At 41.6% G+C, this 25,184-nt stretch overlaps 2 protein-coding genes across 5 annotated transcripts in view; one reads left to right on the forward strand and one right to left on the reverse strand.

The window, feature by feature from the left end:
- The window catches only part of haspin (histone H3 associated protein kinase), a 32,187-nt gene extending 25,940 nt beyond the window's left edge, over nucleotides 1–6,247 (forward strand). The window contains exon 18 of the mRNA XM_026943008.3: nucleotides 813–6,247. Within this exon, the coding sequence (XP_026798809.1) occupies nucleotides 813–1,017 (205 nt within the window). The 3' untranslated portion in view covers nucleotides 1,018–6,247. The remainder of the gene's footprint in view (nucleotides 1–812) is intronic.
- A 7,089-nt stretch (nucleotides 6,248–13,336) lies between these two features.
- Nucleotides 13,337–25,184, reverse strand: part of fam184b (family with sequence similarity 184 member B) — a 116,831-nt gene continuing 104,983 nt past the window's right edge. For all 4 annotated transcript variants that reach the window (XM_026943007.3, XM_026943005.3, XM_026943006.3 and 1 more), the window contains one exon: nucleotides 13,337–13,993. In XM_026943007.3, the coding sequence (XP_026798808.1) occupies nucleotides 13,903–13,993 (91 nt within the window). In that variant the 3' untranslated portion in view covers nucleotides 13,337–13,902. The remainder of the gene's footprint in view (nucleotides 13,994–25,184) is intronic.

Raw genomic sequence — 25,184 nt, forward strand, 5'->3', positions numbered from 1 at the left:
CCCATTTACCTTAAAATTCTTAATAATATTTGTAACTGTAGTCACAGGAACATCAAGCTGCTTGGAGATGGTCTTACAGCCTATGTCTTTAACATGCTTGTCTTTCTTTCTGATATCCTCAGACAGCAGTCTCCTTTGCTTTCTCTGGTCTGTGTTCAATGTGGTACACATGATGATACCAAACAGCAGAGTGACTACTTTTCTCCATTTAAATAGGCTAAATGACTGATTAGAAGATTGAATGCATGTGTGATACTAATTAAAGAAAACAGTTAGCTTGAAATATGACTATAATCTGAATATTTATAATATTTTCTAGGGGTACCAACAAATCTGTCCAGTCCATTTTAGAATATCTTTGTAGAATAAGCAATAATTTCTCTTCTCGCACTTTCTTTGCTTTACGCTACGACATACCAAAGGCATGCAGGTATACATGAGACAATTGCTTTTAATTTCATCACTTTTCAGGAGGAATTAATTTTGTCCACATCTGTAGCTCTGTTTAATAACTTGCAAAAAAATAAATATTAATCGTGATATTGTGGATTGTGATCCAGCCTGAAAAAAATTATATTTTTGCCAGATCACCCACCCCTAACTACTAGCATGAAACATAGCCCTTTTTGCGCAGTAATTTCTTTTCTTCCTTTATACTTATATATTATAAGTATCTTATTTTAAACTTTTCTTTTATTGAAAAGTTTGTTTTCAAATGTTTGATAAATGAGTTCAACTTATGAATTGTTTTTGCTTAGTTTTTAGTAGTTTTAGTTTATTTTACTTACTGATTTTTAATTCTCATCTTGTAGTAACTGCTGGGCAGACTATAACCCTCACTCCAACGTACTGTGGCTACACTATCTGGCAGATAAGCTTTTGACTGTGAAGTACAGGAACAAACCGCAGACCAGCCAGCAGAAGGCCTTGAAGAGCAGCCTCAAGTCCTTTCACTCCGAGATACTCAATTACAATTCAGCCAAAGATGTCCTCTTGCACTCTACTCTATTTCAGTGACCACCAACTTGTGCTGATTTGTTTTTAATCAGTGCTGTCGGGCCTGTTTACATTGTTTACATTGTAAACTGATGCAATTATTTGTAAAAAGATTTGAATAGCAAATAAAGAAAAGGTTTCATTTCTCAAAATAATTTGTATACATTATAATGGGGAACATAGTGCAAAACAGAAATGCAGTAGCATGATACACAGGACTAAATAAAGTGCAAATACTTGAGCGTGAGACAAGAGCAAAATGTACAATTAATACGCAGGACAGTGCATACTAACTAAATAAAATGGAAGAAACCAGTGCAAACAGTTGTCTGTAAACTGTAGATTCTACCATATCATGCAATTGGGTACAAAAAGGAGAAAAGTGCTGCAGCAAGTAAAAAGTTTCCTCCAGTGTCCAGGAAACTTCAGGTATGCATACAACTGATGAGTGTATAATGCAAGATTTAAGAGTATGTCATATGTACAGGAATTCTTACTGTCTTAAGAAATTCCATGTCCTGTTCTGCGAATCTTTCCAGCAACCTCTGACATACTTTAAACAGGACGTACAGAAAACACAAAAACATAAATTACAAATAGTGCAAAAAAGTGTAAGAGAAAGTGTATACATGCATTGTAAACATGAGCCGTTCATGTGCAATACAAAGTGTATATGTGCAACATAAACATGTGAAAAGGCCTCCAGAGGTAGGCTGAGCAGTGGTCCATGGTGATGTTCTCATTTGTAAATATGTGTGTGGGATAAGGCAGGGTGTGGTAAAGCCCAAGATCAGAGGGCGAACTGTCTGCTGTGTTGGGGGGACGGGTAGTGGATGAGATTCATTCACAAGCCTGATGGCCTGTGGATAAAAAAAATTTCAGACTTGTTCTTGCTTTTGCACTTTTGTAGTATCTGCCTGTTCACACAGGCTTGTGAATGGTAGGAGTGTGAATAGGCTGTGTTGGGGATGGCTATTGTCCTTAATGAGGATGTGGGCCCTCCTGATGACCCTGGCCTGGTAGAGGCTTTCCAGTGTTGGTAAGGCTGTTCCCTTACCAAGAGATGGTTTGGGCAGCTCTCATCAGAGGATATTCACCCAGCTTTTTTACTTTATAGCAAACAAACAAATTGCAAATATGACACAAAAAAGGTTTTGTCCAATAGCTTAACATTATGGCTTTGTGAAACATACATTAAAAAAAAAATTTTTTTTTATTAATGGCATGTCTTTTTCCAAATCAAGTAGAGGAAAAAAGTATGGAATCACTCAATGTTGAGGAAAAAATTATGGAATCATCTTTTAATTTCCATTTCTAAAACAAATACTGGGACAAGTCTAAAATGGCAAGACTATAGAGAACTTTAAAAATGCCCTCTGTTTGCTAAATGATAAGTGAAATACCTATCTGCATGTAGGACATGGGACATACTCTGCAATTGATTTGACCCTATGTGAACCTGAATTATTGCTTGACATCTCCTGGCAAAGATGGGAAGAACTATGTGGGAGCAATTGCTTCAGACAGGCAACAGACAGGCAACAAAGAGCACAAAGATGGCAGCTTAAAAAAAAGCTAACTGGCCTTAATTTCAGACCCTTTGCCAGGAGAAAATTAAGATAGAGCCTCAGTATATCCAGGACCCAATAAGGTCGTTCACTGATAATCTAATATCAGTCACAGGTGACGTTATCCCAAAGACATCAGGAAAACCAAATCGAAGATGTAATCTTTGGTTTGATGAAAACTGTAAAACGGCTGTTGAGGCCTGTAAAAAAGCAGAAAGGATTTTTAACCGACACCCAACAACAGAGAATCTAACCAAGTTCAAAATATGTAGAGTACAGACCTGAAGAGTCATCAGTGCAACAAAGAAACAAAGTTGTATTCAATTGGTATCAAGCCTAACACTAAATACACCAGCAAAGAAGGTTTGGGGTATGATGCTCCAGATGAAGGGCAAAGTAAGCAGATCAAAAATGCCTCAAACATCAAGGTATTCACCAGAAAACATGAAATAGCAAACAAGCGAGCAGAGACATTCAAAAAGAACTCCTCAACACAAAACTCCCCCGCACAATATACAGTATGTACAGCAAGAAAAGAAACAACTTGAGTTCTACTCAGACAATACAGAACAATATAACCAGCCCTTCTCAATGACAGAACTCATGAACGCCATAAAGAAGTCCCATGATACTGCCACTGGGCCAGACAAGATTCACTATCAGTTTATAAAGCAACTTCCCTATAGTGCTCTGTCTATGCTTCTTAAAAACTTACATGTAGTCTGGACATCAGGACAGCCTCCTGGCTAGAAGCAGTAATCATACCCATACCTAAACCAGGCAGGGACCACAATGACCCCAACAGTTGCTGCCCTATAGCCCTGACTAGTTGTCTTTGTAAAACCATGTGGAGGATGGTTTATAATCATCTTGTCTGGAAGCTAGAAACTGACAATCAAATAAGTAGACTTCAGTGTGGTTTTAGACAGGGTAAGAGCACACTTGATCACCTTGTTAGACTGGAATCTTTGTTAAAAAAAAGAACATTCTGTTGCTGTTGTTTTTTTATCTAGAGAAAGCATATGACGCAACATGGAAGTATGGCATTTTAAAAGACTTGCACCAAATGGGTTTTAGGGGGTGTCTGCCCATTTTACGCTCCAATTTTTTATCCTGTACACATTTTAAATTCAGGGTAGGCTCTACCATATCAAACTTACACACATGAAAACTGGGAGTACCTCAGGAAGCACTCTTTTTCATTTTAGTATTAAAATCAACAGTATTGTGAATGTGATTGAGTCTAATATATTGCACAGACTTTATGTTAACAATCTCTGTATTTGCTGCAAGGGAAAAAATATGAATACCATTGAACAACAACTACAACTATGCATAAATAAAACCCCTGTGTAGTCAGTCAATAATGGGTTCAACTTTCCTAAAACAAAAACTATCTGTACACACTTCTGCCTACTGCAATCTCTACATCATGAGCCAGAGTTGTACATACTTGGAGATTAGTCTTCCAGTCTTCAACTGGACAGTTTTGGTGAGTTTGTGCTCACAAACCATCAAACTTTGAGAAGGATGGGCTACAACAGCAGATGACCACATCAGGTTCCACTCCTGTCAGCCAAGAACAAGAATCTGAGATTATCATGGGCACACACTCTCAGTCTTCGAGATTAGTCTTCCAGTCTTCAACTGTCCAGTTTCTGTGAGTCTGTGCATGATGTGGACTTCTGCTGTTGTAGCTCACCCACAACAAGGTTTGATGTGTTGTACATTTGAGATGCTTTTCTGCTTACCACGGTTGTAACAAGTGCTTATTTGGGCATTCAATGTGTCATTGACTACAGGCAGAAATATCACCTCACATGTATGAGTGACACCTCTCTACCAGCCACACTGAATGAATTCTATGCATGATTTGAAGCAACTAACTCCAGGAAGATGATCAAGTCTACCCCTCCACCAGGTGCTGTCTGTTTCTACAAGTGATGTTTGGAGGACCCTCCTCAGGGTGAACCCACACAAAGCCAGCAGACTAGTTGGTATCTCAAGTTGCGTACTCAAGGTATGTGCCCACCAACTAGCAGATATTTTTCTGGACATCTTCAACATTTCCCTTGAGCAGGCAGTCATCCCTGTGTGCTTTAAATCTGTCTCATCACCCTGGTGCCTAAGAGGTCTACAGTGTCTTGCCTCAATGACTACCACCTGTCACATTCACCCCTGTGGTCATGAAGTGTTTTGAAATACTGGTCATGGCTCACCTCAAAGCACTCATCCCACCCACACTGGACCCTCAACAATATGCATACAGACATAATTGCTCCATAGGTGATGCATTCACAATTCACCTGGCCCTCTCACACTTGGAAAACAAAGACAAGCATCCCACAGACACTTATTGAAAAACTGTCAGCACTTGGACTAAGCACATCAGTGTGCAATTGGATACTTGACTTCCTGAGCAACAGACCACAGGTTGTAAGCATCAACACACAGACCTCTCAACCCACAGGGCTGTGGACTGAGTCCACTGTTATACACCCTGCAGATTCTTGACTGCATTGGAAAACACAGTTGTGGGGCTCATCAGCAACAATGATGAGACAGCATATAGGGATGAAGTGAACCAACTCATAGCCTGGTATGATTCCAACAATCTCTCCCTGAATGTTAACAGGACAAAATAATTGTTGACTTCAGATGCACCAAGGCCATTATTCATCAATGGCACAGAAGTTGAAACAATGCAGAACTTAAAATTTCTGGGCCTGTATGTCTCCAAATATGGTCACTGAACACCTCCTCCTTAGTAAAGAAGGCCTAACAGAACCTGTATTATCTAAGGAGGCTGAAGAGAGCTGGCATGCCCTGCTCCATCCTCACTGGTTTCTACAGATGTCATTAAGAGTGGACTCACCAGCTGTAACACTGTCTGGTATGGAAACTGCTCAGCATCTTACAGGAAAGCCCTGCAGTGGGTAGTGAAGATGGCACAGCACATCACTGATGCCTACCTTCCTGGCAATGAGGACATTGACATCACAAGGAGTGTGAGGAAGGCAACTTCCATCTGGAAAGAACCCTCTCATCCATCCTACAACTGGTTTAAGCACCTCCCCATCAGGGAAGAGGCAAAGAAGTATTTAGGCCAGAGCGTCCAGACTCAGGAACAGTTTTCCCCACAAGCAGTCAAACTTCTGAACAGCCATGTCTAACTGTGAACACCCCCTCCACCTCATATTTATTGTCTGTATTTACTGTCTTTTAGTCCTTGTCAATGTCTACTACATTTTGCATGGTAGTTTCCTGAAGTTACTGTGTTTTGTTTTTATTCATTGCCATGTAATGTGCTAAAAAGACAATAAATATGACTTTGACTCATATGTATTGCGGTGGTAATTGGATAATCCATAGATCTATTTTGGCGGTTGGCAAATGAAAGTAGGTCTAGTGTAGTTGGGAGCATGGAGCAGATCTTGTCTTTGATGTATCTCCCGAAGCACTTACTGATGATGGGAGTAAGAGTCAGGGCAAATCACAATGCAGCTCTGGTTTTAAAATCCGTTATGGTCTGCAATCCTTGCCACAGGCTCCGTGCATTACAGGTGTTGAACTGAGCTTCCACTTTGTCTCTGTATGCAAACATGGCTGTTTTGATGGTCTTGCAGTTAACTGGCTGATGGTCTTGAATATAACTGAATTCCTCTCCATTCCCAGAGACAAAAGCATTATTTCTACCGAGGGAGTTTACATTAGTTATTATACTGAGTGTTATATTCCCCTATGAGCTGACACAATGATGGCACTTAAGGAACTCTACAGGGCAATCAGTGAGCAGGAAACTGTTCACCTGGAGGCCGGTTTTATTACAGTCAGGGATTTTAACAAAGCAAATTTAAAACAGGCTATCCCCAAATTCTACCAACACATCTCCTGCAACACCAGACACTCAACCATAGTTATTCTCCTTTCCGGAATGCCTACAAAGCCCTCCTTCATCACCCTCCCCCATTCGGCAAATTGGATCATTCCTCCACTCTACTCCTCCCTGTAGGCAGAAACTGAAACAGGATAAACAGTATAGTAACAGTTGCGTTTATAGCTTGCTGAATGCTGCTATTAATCCGGGGTTTCTGATTGGGAAACACCTGGACTGTTTTGGTTGGAACAACATCCTTCACAAATTTCCTGATGAATCTTAAAACAGAATCTGTGTATTCATCTATGTTGTTGGGAGGAGTAGTAAAAATCCCTGAATGTAATAAAACCGGCCTCCAGGTGAACAGTTTCCTGCTCACTGATTGCTCTGTAGAGTTCCTTAAGTGCCATCATTGTGTCAGCTCATAGGGGGATATAACACTCAGTATAATAACTGATGTAAACTCCCTCGGTAGCCAGGATGGTCGACAAAGGAGGAAATCTTGAGGGTTTGTACAAGCCCGGGCTCACGCCTAGATATGTTAATCATAATACATACTCCTCCTCCTTTGCTCTTACCAGGAAGATATTTAATTCTGTTTGCTTGGTGTACAAAGGACTCTGCGGACTCAATGGCCCTGTCTGGTACTTCTTCTGACAGCCAAGTCTCTGTTAAGCAAATCGTGTTGATATCTCATATTACTCATTGAAAAAGAACCTGTGCTCTTAAGTGACAAAGCTTGTTTTCCAGGGATTGTATGTTTGCCAGGAGAATGCTGGGAAGTGAAGGGTGTTTGGTTCTTCTCCTGAGCCTCAGAAAGACGCTGGCTTGCCTTCCACTTCTAGCTATAACATAAAAATAAATAAAAAAACTGCAAAGTTGTTTGGGAGCTCACGACATGGCAGCCATCCTTGGTGCCATCTTGGAACAGATGGGTATGTGTTAAGACTTATTGTCTGTTGTCCAAAGTTGAGGCGAATTTCAGTGCTAAACTAGCATCTAAATCGAAAGGGCCTGCAAAGGCCCTTGAAAATGTAATGACAAGGTTGCTATGTTTGATTACCATGAACACTCTGACAATGTCCACATTGTTAATTTTTAAAGTTTTATGGGTCAATTCTTGGCAGAAGGGGTGGAAGTGTAACCATTGCAAATGATTACACTGTCTCTGTAGGTGTAATGCTGATGGTTCAGGTGCAGTGTTACATTCCTGCCACTAGAGGGCATTAGAACTTCAAGTCAGTAGAGGAGTCATAAAAGAAGAGACAGTGCCATGCTACTTCGAGTGCCTTATTTTTGTTTTGTTCGTAGAAGGTCTTTTATTTCTTTTTCTTATAACAATTTAAACCTGTGTGGACTATAGAGTTGAGGGTCACCTACCTTTTTTTTCAAATACGGAAGATTCCCCAGGGAAGATACTCAAATGTGGAATCTGAGTCCTGGAATTCATGACACAGGATAGCAGTGTTTTGCTTTCTACCTGGAGAGATGCTCATATATGGTGACAGAGGGGATCCACATCTGCTCCACACAGAATCTCAATAGGTGTCCCACAATCAGGCAAGCGCTTCTGTAGTCTGATGGCTAAAACTGAGAGGCTCAGGAGGAGCTTCTTCCCTCAGGCTATCAGACTGCTCAATATGGATATGTGTACCACTCAGATCCCTTAAGACTCCATAAAGATTCTACAGTCACTCTGCATGCCATTGACACTCCGCATACTAAAAATGAAATATGAAAGCAGGCATACAGATTCCATATCCTGTATTTGGCAACTTAAGGTTACTGTAAATGGAGAGACCAAAGTACTCCTGTCCCCAGAGGAAGCTCACCAGTTTCTCTCCTTGTGTGCTCAGCTTGACATTATTCAACAGGTACAGACTGATTAACAAACCGTTCACTGCTACACAGTGCCGCTACACAGGGACTCACAATGCAGCTAGCTAGATGTATTTTGCACTGGAATCCTGCCCCTTTTTGTCTTTGTTAAACATGGAAAACTATTTTCTGACCTAGAATATATGTTGGACTCCTTTTTGTTTTATTGTATTTGTATACAATATGTAAGATATAAAACATGTAATTGTATAACTCAGTGTCACTATACTGCTTTCATTATGCTGTGACACAGTTCTGCTTTTTTTTTTAAATGGGTCTCGTGTCAGGGTACTGAAAGTGAATGTGTTAGACTGATTAAATTAATTATGGGGGTTTAAACTGCCCCATAAACAAGTATATTAGAATTATTGTGAAGTAGAAAGGCTCAATTTAATTAGATTCTTTTTTTAATATTCATATAGTGCTTTTAAAAATGTAAATTTATCCCTAATGAGCAAGCCAGAGGCAATGGTGGTAAGGAAAAACAGATGACAAGAGGAAGAAACCTTGAGAGGAACCAGACTTAAAAGGGAGCCAATCCTCTTCTGGGTGACACTGGATAGTGTGATTATAAATAATGTCTCTTCTATAACTGTATACTATAGAGACAAATAATAGTAATTGTGTGAATATGAACTTCAGTATGAGCATCACTACAGTTTTAACTTTAAGTCTGTCATATCAAACTAAAGTTATCAACTGTGCAATGACAGAGGCTTCAGTGTAAAATGTTCTTAGCAATTGCAGTCTTTTGGTACCAACAAAGAGCCTACACCTTTTTACTGAAGCAGGCATGGGGTATCATAAAAGACCAGAGGTTCACTCAGGTACTGCAGTGTGAGACCATTCATAATTCATTGTTTTATATGTCGTAGTATTTCATAATCAGTGCAAAATTTTACTGGGAGCAAATGCAGTGTGGATATGATAGGAGTGATTTGGTCATATTTTCCGGTTCTAGTTGAGGGTCTTAGGGTTTATCAAAATGAACATTAAAGACTCCAACAATTAATCAGTGAATAATCAGTGGAATGGATCGGGTAGGCTTATTTTTTGTGGCTACGTATGTTAGTATAAAGAATTCTTACTAGAACCGGTAAGGACTCTGTGGCTGCTGCATTCTGTACTAAGTGAAGATTGTTTATGCACCTACTGGGGCTTCCAGACAGCAAGGCATTATAATAATCCAACCTAGAGGTAACAGAAGCATGAACTAGTTTTTCTATATCATGTAATGAAATTATATTTCTTATCTTAGCAATATTTCTGAGATGAAAGAAGGATATAGTAATAATAGAGCTTCAAATGAGAGACTGGAGTCAATAATCACACCACGGTCTTTTACTGCTGCACATGATGCAACTGATGTTATTTCTAGCTGCCTGTGGTCCTAGTACAAGTATTTCTGCCTTGTCAGAATTAAGTAGGAAGATGTTACTCAGCATCCAGTGTCTAATGTCCTTCACACATTCCTCAACTTTATTAAGCTGGAGTGCCCAGTACCCAGAGGTAGCATATATAGAGAAAAAAGTAGTGGGCCTAAAACAGAACATAACAGTTGACTTGAAGGTACTTTTGAAGTGGTAGCATGGCAAAGTGCATATTGATCTGAGACAGACTGTGGAATTCTAACTATATTTTCTAGTTTATTTAATCTGAATATTAGTATTAAATCAAGAGTGTGACCACAGTTGTGGGTGGGTCCTATTACATTCTGATTAACCCCTACTGAATCTAGAATAGACACAAATGCTGTTCTCAGAGGGTCTTAGGGTTTATCAAAATGAACATTAAAGACTCCAACAATTAATGCTTTGTCTAAACGAAACAGCCAGGTTTGAGATGAAATCAGCAAATTCATAAAGAAATTCAGAATATAGCCCTGGGGGTCTGTAAAAATAATTAGTGGAATGGATCGGGTAGGCTTATTTTTTGTGGCTACGTATGTTAGTATAAAGAATTCCAAATCCATCAAATTAATTTCTCATGCCCAGTGTTTTCGTTAGTTATGCAATGACCCCATTTTTTTCAGACTAATAATAATAATAATAAGTTATATTTATATAGTGCCTTTCTCAAACCCAAGGTCACTTTACATCAGTGTGATAAAAAGACAATTCTTAAGTAACAGACTCATAAAATTTAATCAAAAAAAAAAAAAAAAAAAAATCACAAAATCACAAGTTAACAGAAGTGAAGGATGAAGGATGAAGTAATGGAAAGTATTATGTCAAAGGGGCTAGAGCTACAATTACAATTAGGGAGTTATAGCACTGAGTGAAGAGATGAGTTTTGAGTTGTGTACTGAAGGAGGAAATGGAGGCGATTTCTTGGAGGCTCTGTGGAAGTGAATTCCATAACCTGGACACACCAATACTGAAGGACCTGCCACCCATGGAGGAAAGTGTGAGTCTAGGGATTGTGAGAAACTGCAGCCAGGTGACCTTAAGAAAGTTGTCACATGTATAATCACATGAATAATCAGTTTTTGATTATTCCTTCTGAACACAGCCAACCAGGTTATTGTAACTTTATTTTTCCTATTTTTCCCTAAAATGTTTCTGATTGTTTTTCACTTAATTTTTATACATTGTAATTTCACATTGAGGGTGGAAAAAGTCCTGACATGATTAAGCTTAGTTTCAATTTTTTATTTCACAAAAATCTTCAATTTTAACAGGGGTGTATAGACTTTTTATATCCATTGTATTGAATACAGTAGGAGATGGATGACCAATGTAACTTAAAGAAAGTGGATGAAATGGGAGGTCCAGTAGTCGAAATGCGAAGAAATAAAGGTGTGGACTTTTGACAAGGACTCTATCAATATTAAAGCATAGATATGAGTGTTTAGAGAATAAAGCATTAGGACCAACTAAAAGGACATCTGTTTTATCTGTGTTGAGTTTGAGGTAATTATTGTGCATTCACTCCTTGATCTCATGGATGCCACCTAGTAGCAATGGTGGTGCAAGGGCTAAACTGAGAACAGGGCCTAGAGGGACACCTTGAGAAACAGCAGCAGAAAAAGTTTTGTAATTTCCAGTTGCAATAAAATGTTGGGAATCTGTGAGATATGATTTAAACCAGGATAGAGCTGTACCAGTAATACCAATAGCTGATAAATGTGCAAGAAGTGTAGTAAGACACTATCAACAGCAGCACTTAAATCAAGAAGCAGAAGAATACTGAGAGCCCCAGAATCAGCAGCCCAAAGGAAATCATTCAAAACTCTGATAAATGCGGGTTTTGTGCTGGGGGGGGGGAACCTGAACCCAGATTGAAAGGGCTCATACAGATTGTTTGAGATGAGATGTATTTGAACTTGAGATGCGACCACCCTTTCCAAGAGTTTAGCTGCAAAAGAGGGATTGGATATCGGTCTATAGTTGATTGGCTCTGCTGGATCTAGACCCAGGTTTTTCAAAATCGGGTAACAGCTTCCATTTTTAGATCTGCTGGCACAATTCCCAGAGTTAAACTAAAATTTATTAGGTGAGAAATAGGGTCCACAATATCTGACATACAGTTTTTGAGAGGTGCTGTGCCAGTAGGATCTAGTTGGCATGATGATATTTTAGCTTTCTTTTGTAACTCAATAATAGAGGCTGGTGTAGTGGGAATAAAGCAAGAAAGATAACAGATAGAATGTACAGACTGGGAGATACAATCAGGAAAAGAGGAGGTGCGTGAAGGAAGGTGATTGTAGAGTCAATTGTTGAGTCAATTTAACTTTTTTCAGTCTTGGAAAAAAGTGCACAAATGAGTTGCACAGCTCCTCAGAGGCAGCAGCTACAGAAAAACAGAGGCAGAGTTTTGAGAGTCAATTGAGACAATTGATGAGGAGAGCACGATATTTTACTAAATGGTCACTAAAGGCCAATGCATGCATTGGGTGATGACTCGGCAACATAATAGCAAAGCCGAAGCTAACGCTAAGGCTCGACCACGGGAGCACCACTCCTCTCCATTTCACGTGTCCAACAGGTTTGCTCTTCGCAGTGAAGCACTCACTGAGAAACCTGAAAGAGCTCTGGTTATCTTGCAGCACGTGAAATTATCTAGGCCCTGAGGGGCACCAGCAGCTTTAGTTAGGCATATACCGGGAGCCAGGGCGCCGGACATAGCAGGTATTCTTAGGGTCTTAGGCAAGCACAGGTTTTCAAAGATAGTTATCAATGTAGGAGTTAATTATATTCAATTCAATTCAATTTTATTTGTATAGTGCTTTTAACAATGGACATTGTCACAAAGCAGCTTTACAGAAATAAATGGATTCAAAAAAAATATATTGTAAATATGTGAAATATGTGAAAGCCAGAGGTGACGATGGCAAGGAAAAACTCCCTGAGACAATATGAGGAAGAAACCTTGAGAGGAACCAAGCTCAAAAGGGAACCCATCCTCATCTGGGTGCAACGGATAGTGCAATTATAAATAAAGCCCTTCTACTGTTGTGTACTATATGGACAAATAGGTGTTATATACACCTTCGTCAGTCAGAGGTTACTAAGAGTAACATTGTAGAGGTGTGTAAATTAGCGAAGGCACTGTCCAATGCAGAATATGCTCTCGCCCCATCCATATGCGGCGTGGTGGTGTAGCTTACAGTAGGTTATGGTCGCTGAACTGCTGGATGTCCAGGTGGTGCTCTGAAAACAATGTGGGCTTTATAGATAATTGGAGTAGTTTTGAAACATTGTGTTAAACTTTTAATGTTCAAATTGTCCAATTTCAGTCTAATACTTTCCCCTCATTCATTTTAGTTGTTCATTTCTTTATGTCTCTTCCCTAGGTTATAGGTTTTCATGTTGATTTATTGACAATGTTCTTATGTTAATATTTTTACAATAATAATGGTTTGATCTGACTTGTCTGGCCAGTAGGATATAATATACCTGTGTGCACCTATTTGAAGAGTTCAGTTTGCTGTGAATATTTTAATTTTTTAATTCTCTAAACAGTTGCTGATATGACAAATTTTGGTTAGGCACTTGGTATTCCAAAATATGTGCAATAATTTGCAAACAGTTTTTAATCAAGATTTTTTTTAAAAATGGTTACACATTAATATTCATTAAGTCATGCAGCATACAATGAACAATAAATCGTATTCTCCATATCAAGATATGAACACAAACTGTACATGTTGCATCATTTGTATGTGAATTAATCATTAATTATCATCTTATCAGGGGAAAATACAAGTTTGCCTACAAATAAATACAGAGTGGTATGTTTCAGGTGGATTTATGAGGATTCGTGTTTTTACTTCCCTCTGTTTGTTCACAGTCATGATGTGTGGCAGCATAACTTTGTACACACAGGTGAAAAATTAAAGGAAAAACATCATTAACTATCATAATTTGTTGTGCCCTGATAAGCGGCCACACACAGCATAACAAAGGCACCATTTTTTCCCTTTATTTTGTTACCAGTCTGTATGTGCTTGTGTGAAAGATGTTGGGCAAATAGGTAATGAGAGTTCCTGTTGGTAACCTTTCCAACCTTTTTTGGACTCAGTGTAGATTCAAAGTATGTTTGAATAGACATCTATATCAGAAAATTATGATCCAAGTATGCTCAGAAAGAGAAGTATTTGGTGAACCACTCTTGCCTCTTGGGGTCTTGGCCATCAGGTCCTGCTTCAATCACCCTCTTTTCAGAAGGAGCCCTAAAACACAGATAAGTACATCATTTAACAACACAAGAATACATATAACCACAAGGAGATAAAGTATGTACCATTATAAAATAAACTCTTTGGAGATGGTGACATGGTTGAGATGCAATACTGTTGTGCTGGCCGTAATTGAGGGTTGATACAGTTGAGAGTTTAATTAATAATGCTTCTCACTGGTTGGGTGCAGGAGAAACCTGCAGAATTTTTTTTAGTCCCGGTTCCTCTGATTCTATCCCACTGGCGAATTCCTGCAGGCCAGTGGCTAGTGGGCTTAGCAAGGGTGCTCTCTCCATATCCATGTATTCATTCATCACAGTATGCATACACCTACATAAAATATCTAATGGGAAGTTGAAATAGATTGTATGAAACAATACTATTGTCAAGCAAGAAATAAAAACACTAATATAGAGGCAAATATAAGGTAACATTTTACACTTCTCTGGACAAGATACTTAATAGCAAAGGAAACGCAGCAAGGTAGGTGTTGATATTGAGTGCCTTTCATATTGTGCCCCTAAAAGAGCAAATTCCTTAGCACAAAGCTTCAGTTTTGAAAGCCTAGTTGTGACACTATAAACATGCAAAATTCTGCTCCTAATGATTTATAGGGATGTTCACAAGAGCAGTTGTTGTATTTTTTTCTTTATAATGAATTAAAAAAATATGTATCTACTTGATTAGTTATGGAAAGCCAGTCAAACAAGTTACAGCTTTATATAGATTGTATTTACAGACGTGTCCAGGAGCAATGTCCCCACAGTCACTGCCAGTGTTCATTCTGGTTTTACTATATTTCTTGTCATTAATTTTTTGTGATATTTATATTGCTCATAGGTTGAGATAACATAGGTTGAGATACATATCCAAAAACAAACTACCCTTCTGGACTGGGAAGCGACTTTTCAAACAGGTTTTTTTGCAAACATGTAACCTGTGCAGAGGCCATGGTTTAAACCATTTAAAAAATAATTTCTACATATTATTTCATGCTATTTGTATTAGTAAGAAACAAAAAATATACAGTGGACATTAAAGATCTACGCACTCATGTTAAAATTGCAGGTTTTTGTGATGTGAAAAAAATGAAACCAAGATAAATTACATCAGTGTCAGGCAGCAGAGACAGCTGCAGTTGCAGGAAATTTTTTCTTAAAAAGACAAGCACACAGATCTAAAACATGAGACAATGGAGAAGTCTCATGTGATAGATTGCCTATGGAGATTAGCCCTGCTGCCGCTAGCGAGTCAGCCATTAGCGCGTCTCCACCACTACGGGACTCTGTAATCTGTTTCATACAGTTTGTGTGGATATTGAGTTCCCTGTTTGTGAGTAAAGACTGTGAACCTGCTATTGTTTTTCTGCCTGTTGCTTTGTCCTTTGCATCAACTCTGCCGCCATTGACTGTGTGTGAACCGTTGTGCTCTTTAAAGACTCTTAAAGTTGAATCTCTGTCCACATTCTGCATTTGGGTCTGACTCTGGCTTTCTGACAGTACCATCTGGCCAGGCCTGGACCCAGCGAATGCTCAGAGTTTGCAAGCGCTGTTGAGCTAGCTATCCAACACCACAGCCGTCCACGAACTTTGCCTTAAGGACTTAACCAGCGTCACTAAGGACCTGGTTCACCGCATGAGCCAGCTCAGCCCTCAACCATCAACAGCGATGCCAGCTCCACAGCCTGTCCGGGAATCTCATCTGCCTCAGACGGAGCGCTTTCCTGGGGAGCCGGTCCTTTGCCGCTCCTTTCTCATGCAGTGCTCTGTGATCTTCGAGCTACAACTATCGTCTTTCCCTACGGAGAGAGCCAAGATAGCATATGTCATTTCTCTGCTGAGAGTGGGAACTGCAGTCCACCAACTGCACCTCATACTACGCTTTCACCAAAGAGAGAAGCTTCACTGGCGCTCTTCAAGATTGCCCAAAGGAACCGCCCGGTTACAGAATACGCTGTGGACTTCAGAACTGTGACAGCCGAAAGTAAGTGGAATCCAGCAGCGCTTTATGACGCCTTCTACAGGGGCCTTGCAGCGGATACCAAGGACGAGCTCGCCGCCCACAAATTACCTGACCAACTTGAAGGTCTGATCCACCTGGCCTCCCATGTCGATCATCATCTCCGAGAGCATTGCCATGAGAGATCGGTGAAGACGACTTGGCGATCCAGAACCCAGGGTGCCATTTAAATGCCTCCTGGCTCGCGTCCCCACTGGAAGCACTGGAAGCCATGCAGATTGGTCGACACAAGCTATCCACCGCCGAGAAGGAGAGACGTCGCTCATCCGGCCTGTGCCTCTACTGCGGCGGCTCGGGACATGTGGTGCGGACCTGTCCAGCAACAGGGAAGGCTCATCATTGAAAGATCAGTCAGTGGCGAGCCGACCCGTTCCGGTCCCCAGGACCACCACCTAGCCGTATTTATTGATTCTGGCACCGACTCTGAATTCATGGATGAAGAGCTAGCAGAGCAGTTAGGCGTCAAGACGGAACCCCTTCCTTCAGCTCTACTGGTAAGGGTCTTGGATGGCTACAGCCTGCACCAAGCCCAACACAGGACTAAACCCTTGCTGGTAACCCTTGCTGCGCCTTCTTTTCCGGTCTGCTGGGCTAATAGGCAGGCCTGTTGGGCACTCTTCTTTGCAGGCTTCAACTTCTTGTTGTCGTATCGCCCTGGTTTGAAGAACGGCAAGCCCAACGCCCTTTCGTGTCAATTCTCATCAGTGGGAGAGGAACACCCTGAAGAACGAATCCTCCCGTCCTCGGTCCTGGTGAGAGCTCTTTGCTTAGACATTGAGCGGAAGGTGCAGCAGGCCACTGTCAATGAACCCACAGAACTGTCTGGAGGGCAAGCTCTTCATCCCTAATTCCATGCATTCACAGGTTCTGCATGGATATTCTTGATGTTCACAGCTCCAGGATATTCTGCCACCCTGGTATCGCCCTTACCCAAGCACTCGTCCACCAACGCTTTTGGTGGCCCTCCATGAGGAGGGATGTCAGAGAGTTCGTAACCTCCTGCCCTGTCTGTGCTCAGCAGAAGACGTCCAAGGCCCATCTGGCAGGACTCCTCTGACCCCTGCCTGCACCCAAGAGACCCTGGTCGCACCTGTCAATGGACTTTGTCACGGGCCTCCCTCGCTCCGCGGGAAACACCGCCATACTCACCGTGTTGGACCGGTTTTCCAAGATGGCCCACTTCATACCACTGCCCAAGTTGCTCTCAGCCAAGGAAACAGCCCAGCTCATGGTCCAACATGTCTTTTGCCTCCACAGACTGCCATGCAACATTGTGATTGACCAGGGGCCCCAGTTCACATCTCTCTTCTGGAAACAATTCTGCCAGCTCCTAGGAATCACTGTCAGCCTCTCATCCGGTTTTCACCCACAGACCAACAGCCAGACAGAACGCCTCAGTCAAGAGCTCAAGACGGGGCTGAGCATTCTGTGCTCCGAGGACCCATCATCCTGCGAACTTGATCTGGGTAGAATACGCCCACAACTCACTCCCATCAGCTGCCACGGGCATCTCGCCATTCCAAGCCGCCTATGGGTACCAGCCCCCACTCTTCACCACGCAGGAGTTGGAGGCATACCCTCGGCCCTGGCCTTCATCAAGCGATGCCGCCGCACCTGGAGAAAAGCCCGCCTCATGATGCTGAGGAGTTCCAGGAGCTATGCTAAGTGGGCCAACCGCAAGTGTCGCAGGGCTCCACCCTACCAAGTGTGGCTATCCACCAGGTACCTGCCCCTCGAGATGGCCTGCAGGAAACTGGCTCCTCACTTCGTGGGACCATTCCCCATCTCCAAGGTGCTCAATCCCGTGACCGTGTGCCTTAAGTTACCCAGTGCCTTGAGGATCCATCCCACATTCCATGTGTCCAAGCTCAAGCCTGTCCAAGCCTGCTTGTTGGTACCTGCCTCCAGACCCTCTTCACCCGCCCGGTTCATCGACGGAGGACCAGCTTACACCGTCCACCGCTTCCTGTGCTCCAGATGTTGAAGAGGAAGAGTAAGGGGTAGAGGACTCCAGTACCTCATGGACTGGGAAGGTTGTGGCCCTGAGGAGCACTCCTGGGTTCCTGCCCGGCACATCCCTACTCATCGCCCAGTTCCACAGATACCACCCGGAACAGCCTGGAGGGACGTCGTGAGACACCCGTTTTTGTTTGGGTACTGTCATGACTTGCACTTCCGGGTCGGCGGCCATTTTGTATCTCCAGCACTATATAATGCCTCAACCAGCAAGTGCTCATTGCCAGATGGTCTCCTCAGTTTACCTCGCGTGCCTGAGTAGCTATCCCACCCTGTTTCCCGTGTTAGTCTTCCCAGTTTTGACCCTGCTTGCCTTCAGTATTTCAATTAAGTCTGCGTTAAGTAAGTTAAGTTTAAGTAAGCCCTGCGTTATCATTTGTCTGACTGTCGGTTTTTGGATTATTTGAAACTGTTGCACTTGGATTTCTGCCTGCTCCTTTGGATTTGTCTGCCTACGGAGATTTGCCTTGCTGCCGCTAGCGAGTTAGCCATTAGCGCGTCTCCACCACTATGGGACTCTGTAATCTGTTTCATACAGTTCGTGTGGATATTGAGCTCCCTGTTTGTGAGTAAAGCTGTGAACCTGCTATTGTTTATCTGCCTGTTGCTTCGTCCTTTGCATCAACTCTGCCACCATTGACTGTGTGTAAACCGTTGTGCTCATTAAAGACTCTTAAAGTTGAATCTCTGTACGCGTTCTGCATTTGGGTCCGACTTTGGCTTTCTGACATTATCATGGCAAAAACCAGAATTGAAAAAACAGATAGCAGAACAAGAGCGTAAACAAGGCTTGATATGTCAGTTGAATAACACTGAACGATACTTTGCGTCTGTGGTGTGTTTGGATTGTGTATGTATGTATATGTATATACACTGTTCAAAAAAAATTAAGGTAAAACTTAAATCACACGTTGGATCTCAACAAACGAAATATTCAAGTTGAAAATCTTTGCTTATATACATTGTGTAATTTGTTGAGAACAAAATGTTGTTACAATGGTCAGTGGAAGCCAAAGTCTCAGCACATTGATGACAGATTCAAAAATCACACCAAAAATCAAAGTAAAAAATTTAAATTACAGACTGATACAACTTGCATGAATTTCATCACAGCAACTCATAATGTAAGTCAATAGTGTGTATGGCCCCCCACATGCCTGTATGCACTCCCGACAATGTCTGGGCATGCTCCTGATGAGTGGATGGTGTCCTGGTGGATCTCCTCCCAGACCTGGATCAGGGCATCAGTGAGCTCCTGGACAGTCTGTGGTGCTACTTGTCAGCTTCGGATGCTCCGATGCTGCTGGGTTGTTGCCCTTCTATGGCCCTGTCCAGCTCCCCTCATGTAAGGGCTCGTCTCCCGGTATGTCTTCCATACTCTTGAAACTGTGCTGGTAGACACACCAAACTTCCTTGCGATGGCATGTATGGAGGAGCTGGACTACCTGTGCAACCTGATTGGGTTGCAGGTACTGCCTCATGCTACAAGTATTGACAAGGACATATCAGTCAGAAAGGATAAGGAGAGAGCAATTGTCTTTGGCCACCACCTGCAAAACCATTCTCTTTTTGGGGGTTGTCTTGCTGTTGCCTCTCCGGTGCACCTGTTGTCACTTTCATTTGTACCAAAGCAGGTGAAACTGATTCACAATCACTTATGCTTCCTAACTGGACAGGTTGATATCCTGACGTTTAATTGACTTGGTGTTATACTGTAATGTATACATATATGTAATTATATAGTGTAATGTCTATAATATAATGTATATATACATTATATATAATGTATATATACATTATATATAATGTATATATACATTATATTCCTAGGCACACACTCGAGTAAATGAAGTCGACTGACACAGCTGTGAATATAAAGCTGTCATTGCTAGCAAATCTTTTGTTATCCACAAGGGGGCAATCTGACTAGTCCCCCAGCGATACTATTGAGCTAATCAGGCAATCTCTATGTATCCTTGTTGGCTGCGACAGTTACAACAGAGTTGGCAGTGATTGAGTGTTCAAGCAGTAAATAACAAAAACAACAAAACAAAATGGACCTGTGGCTTGCAAAAATTAAGAATACCAGCGATGGTTAAACTGTTGAACCGACTGACAAAAAACAAGAAGAATCCCAGACTGGGCCCATATATCTTCACCCCACTGATAGCATGAACCCTCCACATCAGCAGGGCTTTCCACACAGAAGAGAACTGCTGCAAAAACCAAAGGTCTGGGTGCATCAAAACAATGGAAGTATGATGAACAGTACACAGAATACGGATTCATGTGCATCAAACTAAATAACGAACCATGTCCACAGTGTGTTGTATGTTCTGAGGTGCTTGCAAATGACAGTTTGAAACCTGTGAAACTGATAAGACACTTGCAATGCAAACACCTGCCATTTAACAATAAGACAGTTATTTTATTTGCCGTAAAGAATCACGCTTAACAAACCAAAAACAAACAATGGCCAGAAAAACTACAGTGACAGTCAAAGCAGAGAGCACTATTCATCCAGCAGTAATGGCTATCTGTAGAACTGTGTTTGGGGGTAAGTTTGGCAGTGACACTGAACAAATTTCGCTATCAGATAACACCATGAGTCACTGTATCACTGACATGGCAACTGCTGCTACTGCTATGAGAGCAAATTGCTTGAGGATCTGTTATTTTGCTCAGCACTGGAAAAAACATGCAGAGAGAGAGATATTTTTGATAAACTTAATGGCAAACTGAATGAACTGGGTCTGTCTTGGGACAATTGTGTCGTTGTGTGCACAGATGGAGCGGGAGCCATGGGAGGGAAAAATAAAGGACTCACGGCATTGGTTCATGATGTAGCTCCACGTGCTCTTTAAAGGCACTGTTTAACTCAACCACACAGAATTCTTGCTGTCAGTGGAGACAGAGTATACTGAACTTGCAAGACTTGCAGTTGATGTACTTTTGCCTTTCACCTCAATTTGGCTCTGTGAATCCACATTTTCTGTACTTGCTTACATCAAAAGCTCATGCTTATTGACAGTGGATGATGATTTACGGTTATCTGTATCAGGTATTGAACCACAGATTGACATGATGTGCTCTCAGAAACAGGCTTAACCTGTATCACACTGAATACAGTAAGCTGTTTATATATTTTATGTATCAATATATGTTATGCGCAGTATATGCATACTAAGTAGTATGACAACGGTGTTATCATGCATTACTTTGGATATTGGGGGTCAGGGGCGCAAGTGAAATTAGACAAATGGAGGGGGGTAGCATGTCCTAAAAGGATGAAAACCCCTGGGTTAAATTGTTGATTCTTTGCAATACATTAAATGGTCCGATGTATTGCTGGGTTAGCTTGTGGGCTAGGTGATGGGCTAGGAATGTTTGAGAGTGTTCTGGGCATACTTGGCCCAGGGGAAAAAGTGTGACCAGTCCTCTTGATTGTCTGCACAAAAGGTTCTTAAAAACCTGCCTTGGTTTTTAAGTCTTGGGTTACTCATTCTACTTGTCCATTGGATTGTGGATGATAGCCTGATATGAGGCTGACACTCCCAGTTTCTCCATAAAGGTACTCCAAACTCATGACTTGAACTGAGTGCCTCTGTTGCTGATTGAATTCCTGGTTGAAGAGACTCTTGGATATCTCAAAAGTGGAAGTATGGGCAGAGAGATAAGTTGTAGGGACTTTGAAAATTGATGACCATAATGACTGTGTTATTGTGGGAAACAGTGTTCGGTGATTAAATCAATGAGTTAAATCAGTGATCATGGTCATTTAACAGTGAGCAGTTATCTGTTTCGGATGTCATAGTTCCTTTCTAAATCATTGTGATAACCCAGGAACACCCCTGTTTCTGAGGCATCTATTGTCAAGTCAAGTGGCTTTATTGTCATTTCAACCATATACAGCTAGTTAGTACACAGTGAAACGAAACAACATTCCTCCAGAACCAAGGTGTTACGTAAAACAAAACACAGAACTACAGCAGACATTGCATATATTTACATAAAGTGAACAGTGCAAACATTTGCGGATGGCACAAGACAGTACAAAAACTATCAAAACATGACAATGGGCACAGTGAGTTACAGTGCAGCGCCGACTAGCACACAGTACTAATAAAAAAAGTGAATTAAAAAGTGAATCTACCTCCACAATGAATGGAAGGGTCTGGGTGCTTTAAGCTGACCCTGCTTTATGCTGTGGTTAAGGCTTCATTGAGCTGTGTAAGGGCTTGTTCAGCAGGTGTGTTCCACTTCAGTTTCCTCTGTCCTTTAGCAGTGAGGTGCCACAATGGAACCAAAGCATTGGATAAACCTCCTGTAGAAGTTTATAAACCATAGGAATCTGTATTTCATTGACTGTGGATGGCATGGGCTATTCCTTGATGGCAGTCACTTTGTTTGTGCCATGAGTACTCCTTTGGAGCTAATAATATATTCCAGGAATGGAACATTTGGCACATGAAATGCTCTATTCTCTCCCTTAATATACAGGTGATTTTGGAGAAGCCAGGCCAGAGCTTGCTTGACATGATCAACCTGACTGGCTATGAAAGGGAAATAGATCAAAATGTCAATATAAGCAATTACAATCTTTCTCAGCATGTCCTTGAGGACGTCACTGATGAGACATTGGAACACTGTAGGCGCTAGATAGCCCAAATGGCATTACACAGTACTCATAGTGGCCAGAAGTGGTGCTAGAGATGGTGCTATCTTCCATTTAATCCCCCTCTCTGATTCAGATGAGGTTGTAAGCACTGCGCAGGTCCACTTTTGTGAAGACACAGAAATTGTGTTGTTCCACTGCAGAGGGGACAAGTGGCAGAGGGTGTTGATACTTGACTGTGAGTTTGTTCAGTCCTCTATATTCAATGCAGGATCTGAGTCCACCCATTTTTTTCTCCACTAAGAAGAATCCAGAGGATGCAGGATATGTGGATGGTCTAATATAGCCTTGCTTAAGTGCCTCTCAATATACTCCTCTTTAGCTTTGTTCTCTGTGGCAGACATGGATGCAGTTTTGAGGAGGTTTGGTGCTGGCCATGAGTACGATTAGGCCAGTAAGGAGACAGGCTGCTTGCCTTTGGCCTTGCTGAAAACCTCATTGAACTCTTGATAAACTTTTCAGGCAAGCTGAGAAGCCACAGTGCGGCTAATGACCCAATGTCGGTCTGGAAATGCCTCCAGGAGATTACCAACTACAAAGTGAGAAGAAACTTACCTGAATGAGTTCAACTGTAGATTTGAAAATCCAAAGGATACTCTTTTCCTCCTCCCAACCCTGTCTCTCACACCTCTCCCCCCTGCTCATTTCGCTATCATTGAGCAGGATATCTATGGGCTCATCAAAATTAGCACCGGTTTTCACAACCATCTTCAAAAAAAATCACTAGAACTTTGATCTGTTCCTACATGCTTCAAGACCTCTACCATCATCCCAGTCCCCAAAAAGCTAAACATTATAGGATTACATGACTACAGGCTTCAGAGAGGATCATTGGATGTAGTCTGCCAATGCTTGAGGACCTTTACAACAGCAGGGTCATTAAGCTCACTAGAAAGATATTGATCTTCCAGTCATTTCCCCAGAGCTCTCTTGGTGCAGGGCGCTGAATTGGAGAATAATGGGATCAGTGCAATGGGTGATGGATCCTCCTCTGAAGGATCCACATTCTAGTGCTTGAATATGCATTGGGTTCTGGATAGGCTGGGTGCTGAGGTTGAGCTTCTTGAGAAGGGCTTGGAATGTGATGAGCTGATGGCACTGGTGCAACTAGCATGGTAGTGGTGGCAGTGTGTTGGTTAGCTTCGTGAGATTAGCGTAGTAGGCTGTTCCCCTACAAGCCAGCCTTGGGTGCCTGTGAAATCAGAAGTCAAGTTACCTTGAACATGGTAGTAAGGCTGTGAGCTGCGGAGGGTAGTCCTGGGCCTCAGGTGCAGCTTGAGAATTGGAGTTCAATGCCAATTCCAGCATTACCGTTAGATTACATTACAGTCAGATCTTTTTCCACCTTTAATATGATATAGCAACCAAAAATACCAGTGAAAAAATGTGAAATGTTTAAGGGGGAAAAAAAGAAAAATATACAATAACCCAGTTACATAAGTGTGCACACTTGGAATTGGTCATGTGACTGTGTTCAGAATTAACTAATCACATTCAAAGTAATGTTCAAATGTAATTATCATTCACCTGTCATCAACTAAGTAATTCTGATTAGCCCCAAATAAAGATCAGCTATTTCTGTAGGATTTTCTTGACAGTGTCTTGGTTTCATCTGATTGCTGAAGGCATGGTCTGCAAAGAGCTTACAAATCATGTACGGGATCTCATTAAAAAAGTCAAAAGTTATCAATCAGGAGAAATACAAAAGAATTTCCAAAATGGTAGCTGTAACATGGGCCACCGTGAAGGCTATCATTGACTAGTGGGGAACATGGGGCTCCAATGTGACATTACGAAGAACTGTATATTCCTACAAAATTGACAAAAAGATAAGACAAAAACTGTCAGGGAGGCTCCCAAGAGACCTACAGCAACATTAAAGTAGCTGCAGAAATATCTGGCAAGCACTAGTCACACCCTGTATGTGACAACAGTCTCTCATAGGCTTCACATCTGGGCTAATTTTGAATTAACCATTTAGGAATTACAGCCATTTTTACATAGTCCCTGAATTTTCACTGGCTCAAAAATAATTGGTCAAACTTGCATAATTATAAATATAAGGATTATTTTTAATACTTGGATGCAAATCCTTTGCAGTCAATGACTGCCTGAAGCCTGGAACCCATGGACGTCACCAAATGCTGGGTTTCCTCCCTTGAGATGCTTTGCCAGGCCTTTACTGCAGCCGCCTTCAGTTGCTGCTTGTTTGTGGGTCTTTCTGCCTTCAGTTTTGTCTTCAGTAAGTGAAAAGCATGCATCAAAGCATCACCTGGGTTGAGGTGAAAAGCATCAATTGGTTTGGGGTCAGGTGACAGACTCGGCCATTTAAGAACATTCCATTTCCCAAGTAGCTCTTGGGTTGCTTTTGTGTTATGTTTTGGGTCATTATCCATCTGTACTGTGAAGCGCTTTCCTATCAGTTTTGCAGCATTTGACTGAATCTGAGCAGAAAGTATAGCTCTATATACTTCA

Source organism: Pangasianodon hypophthalmus, chromosome 28 (genome assembly GCF_027358585.1).
Source record: "Pangasianodon hypophthalmus isolate fPanHyp1 chromosome 28, fPanHyp1.pri, whole genome shotgun sequence".
NCBI lineage: Eukaryota > Metazoa > Chordata > Actinopteri > Siluriformes > Pangasiidae > Pangasianodon > Pangasianodon hypophthalmus.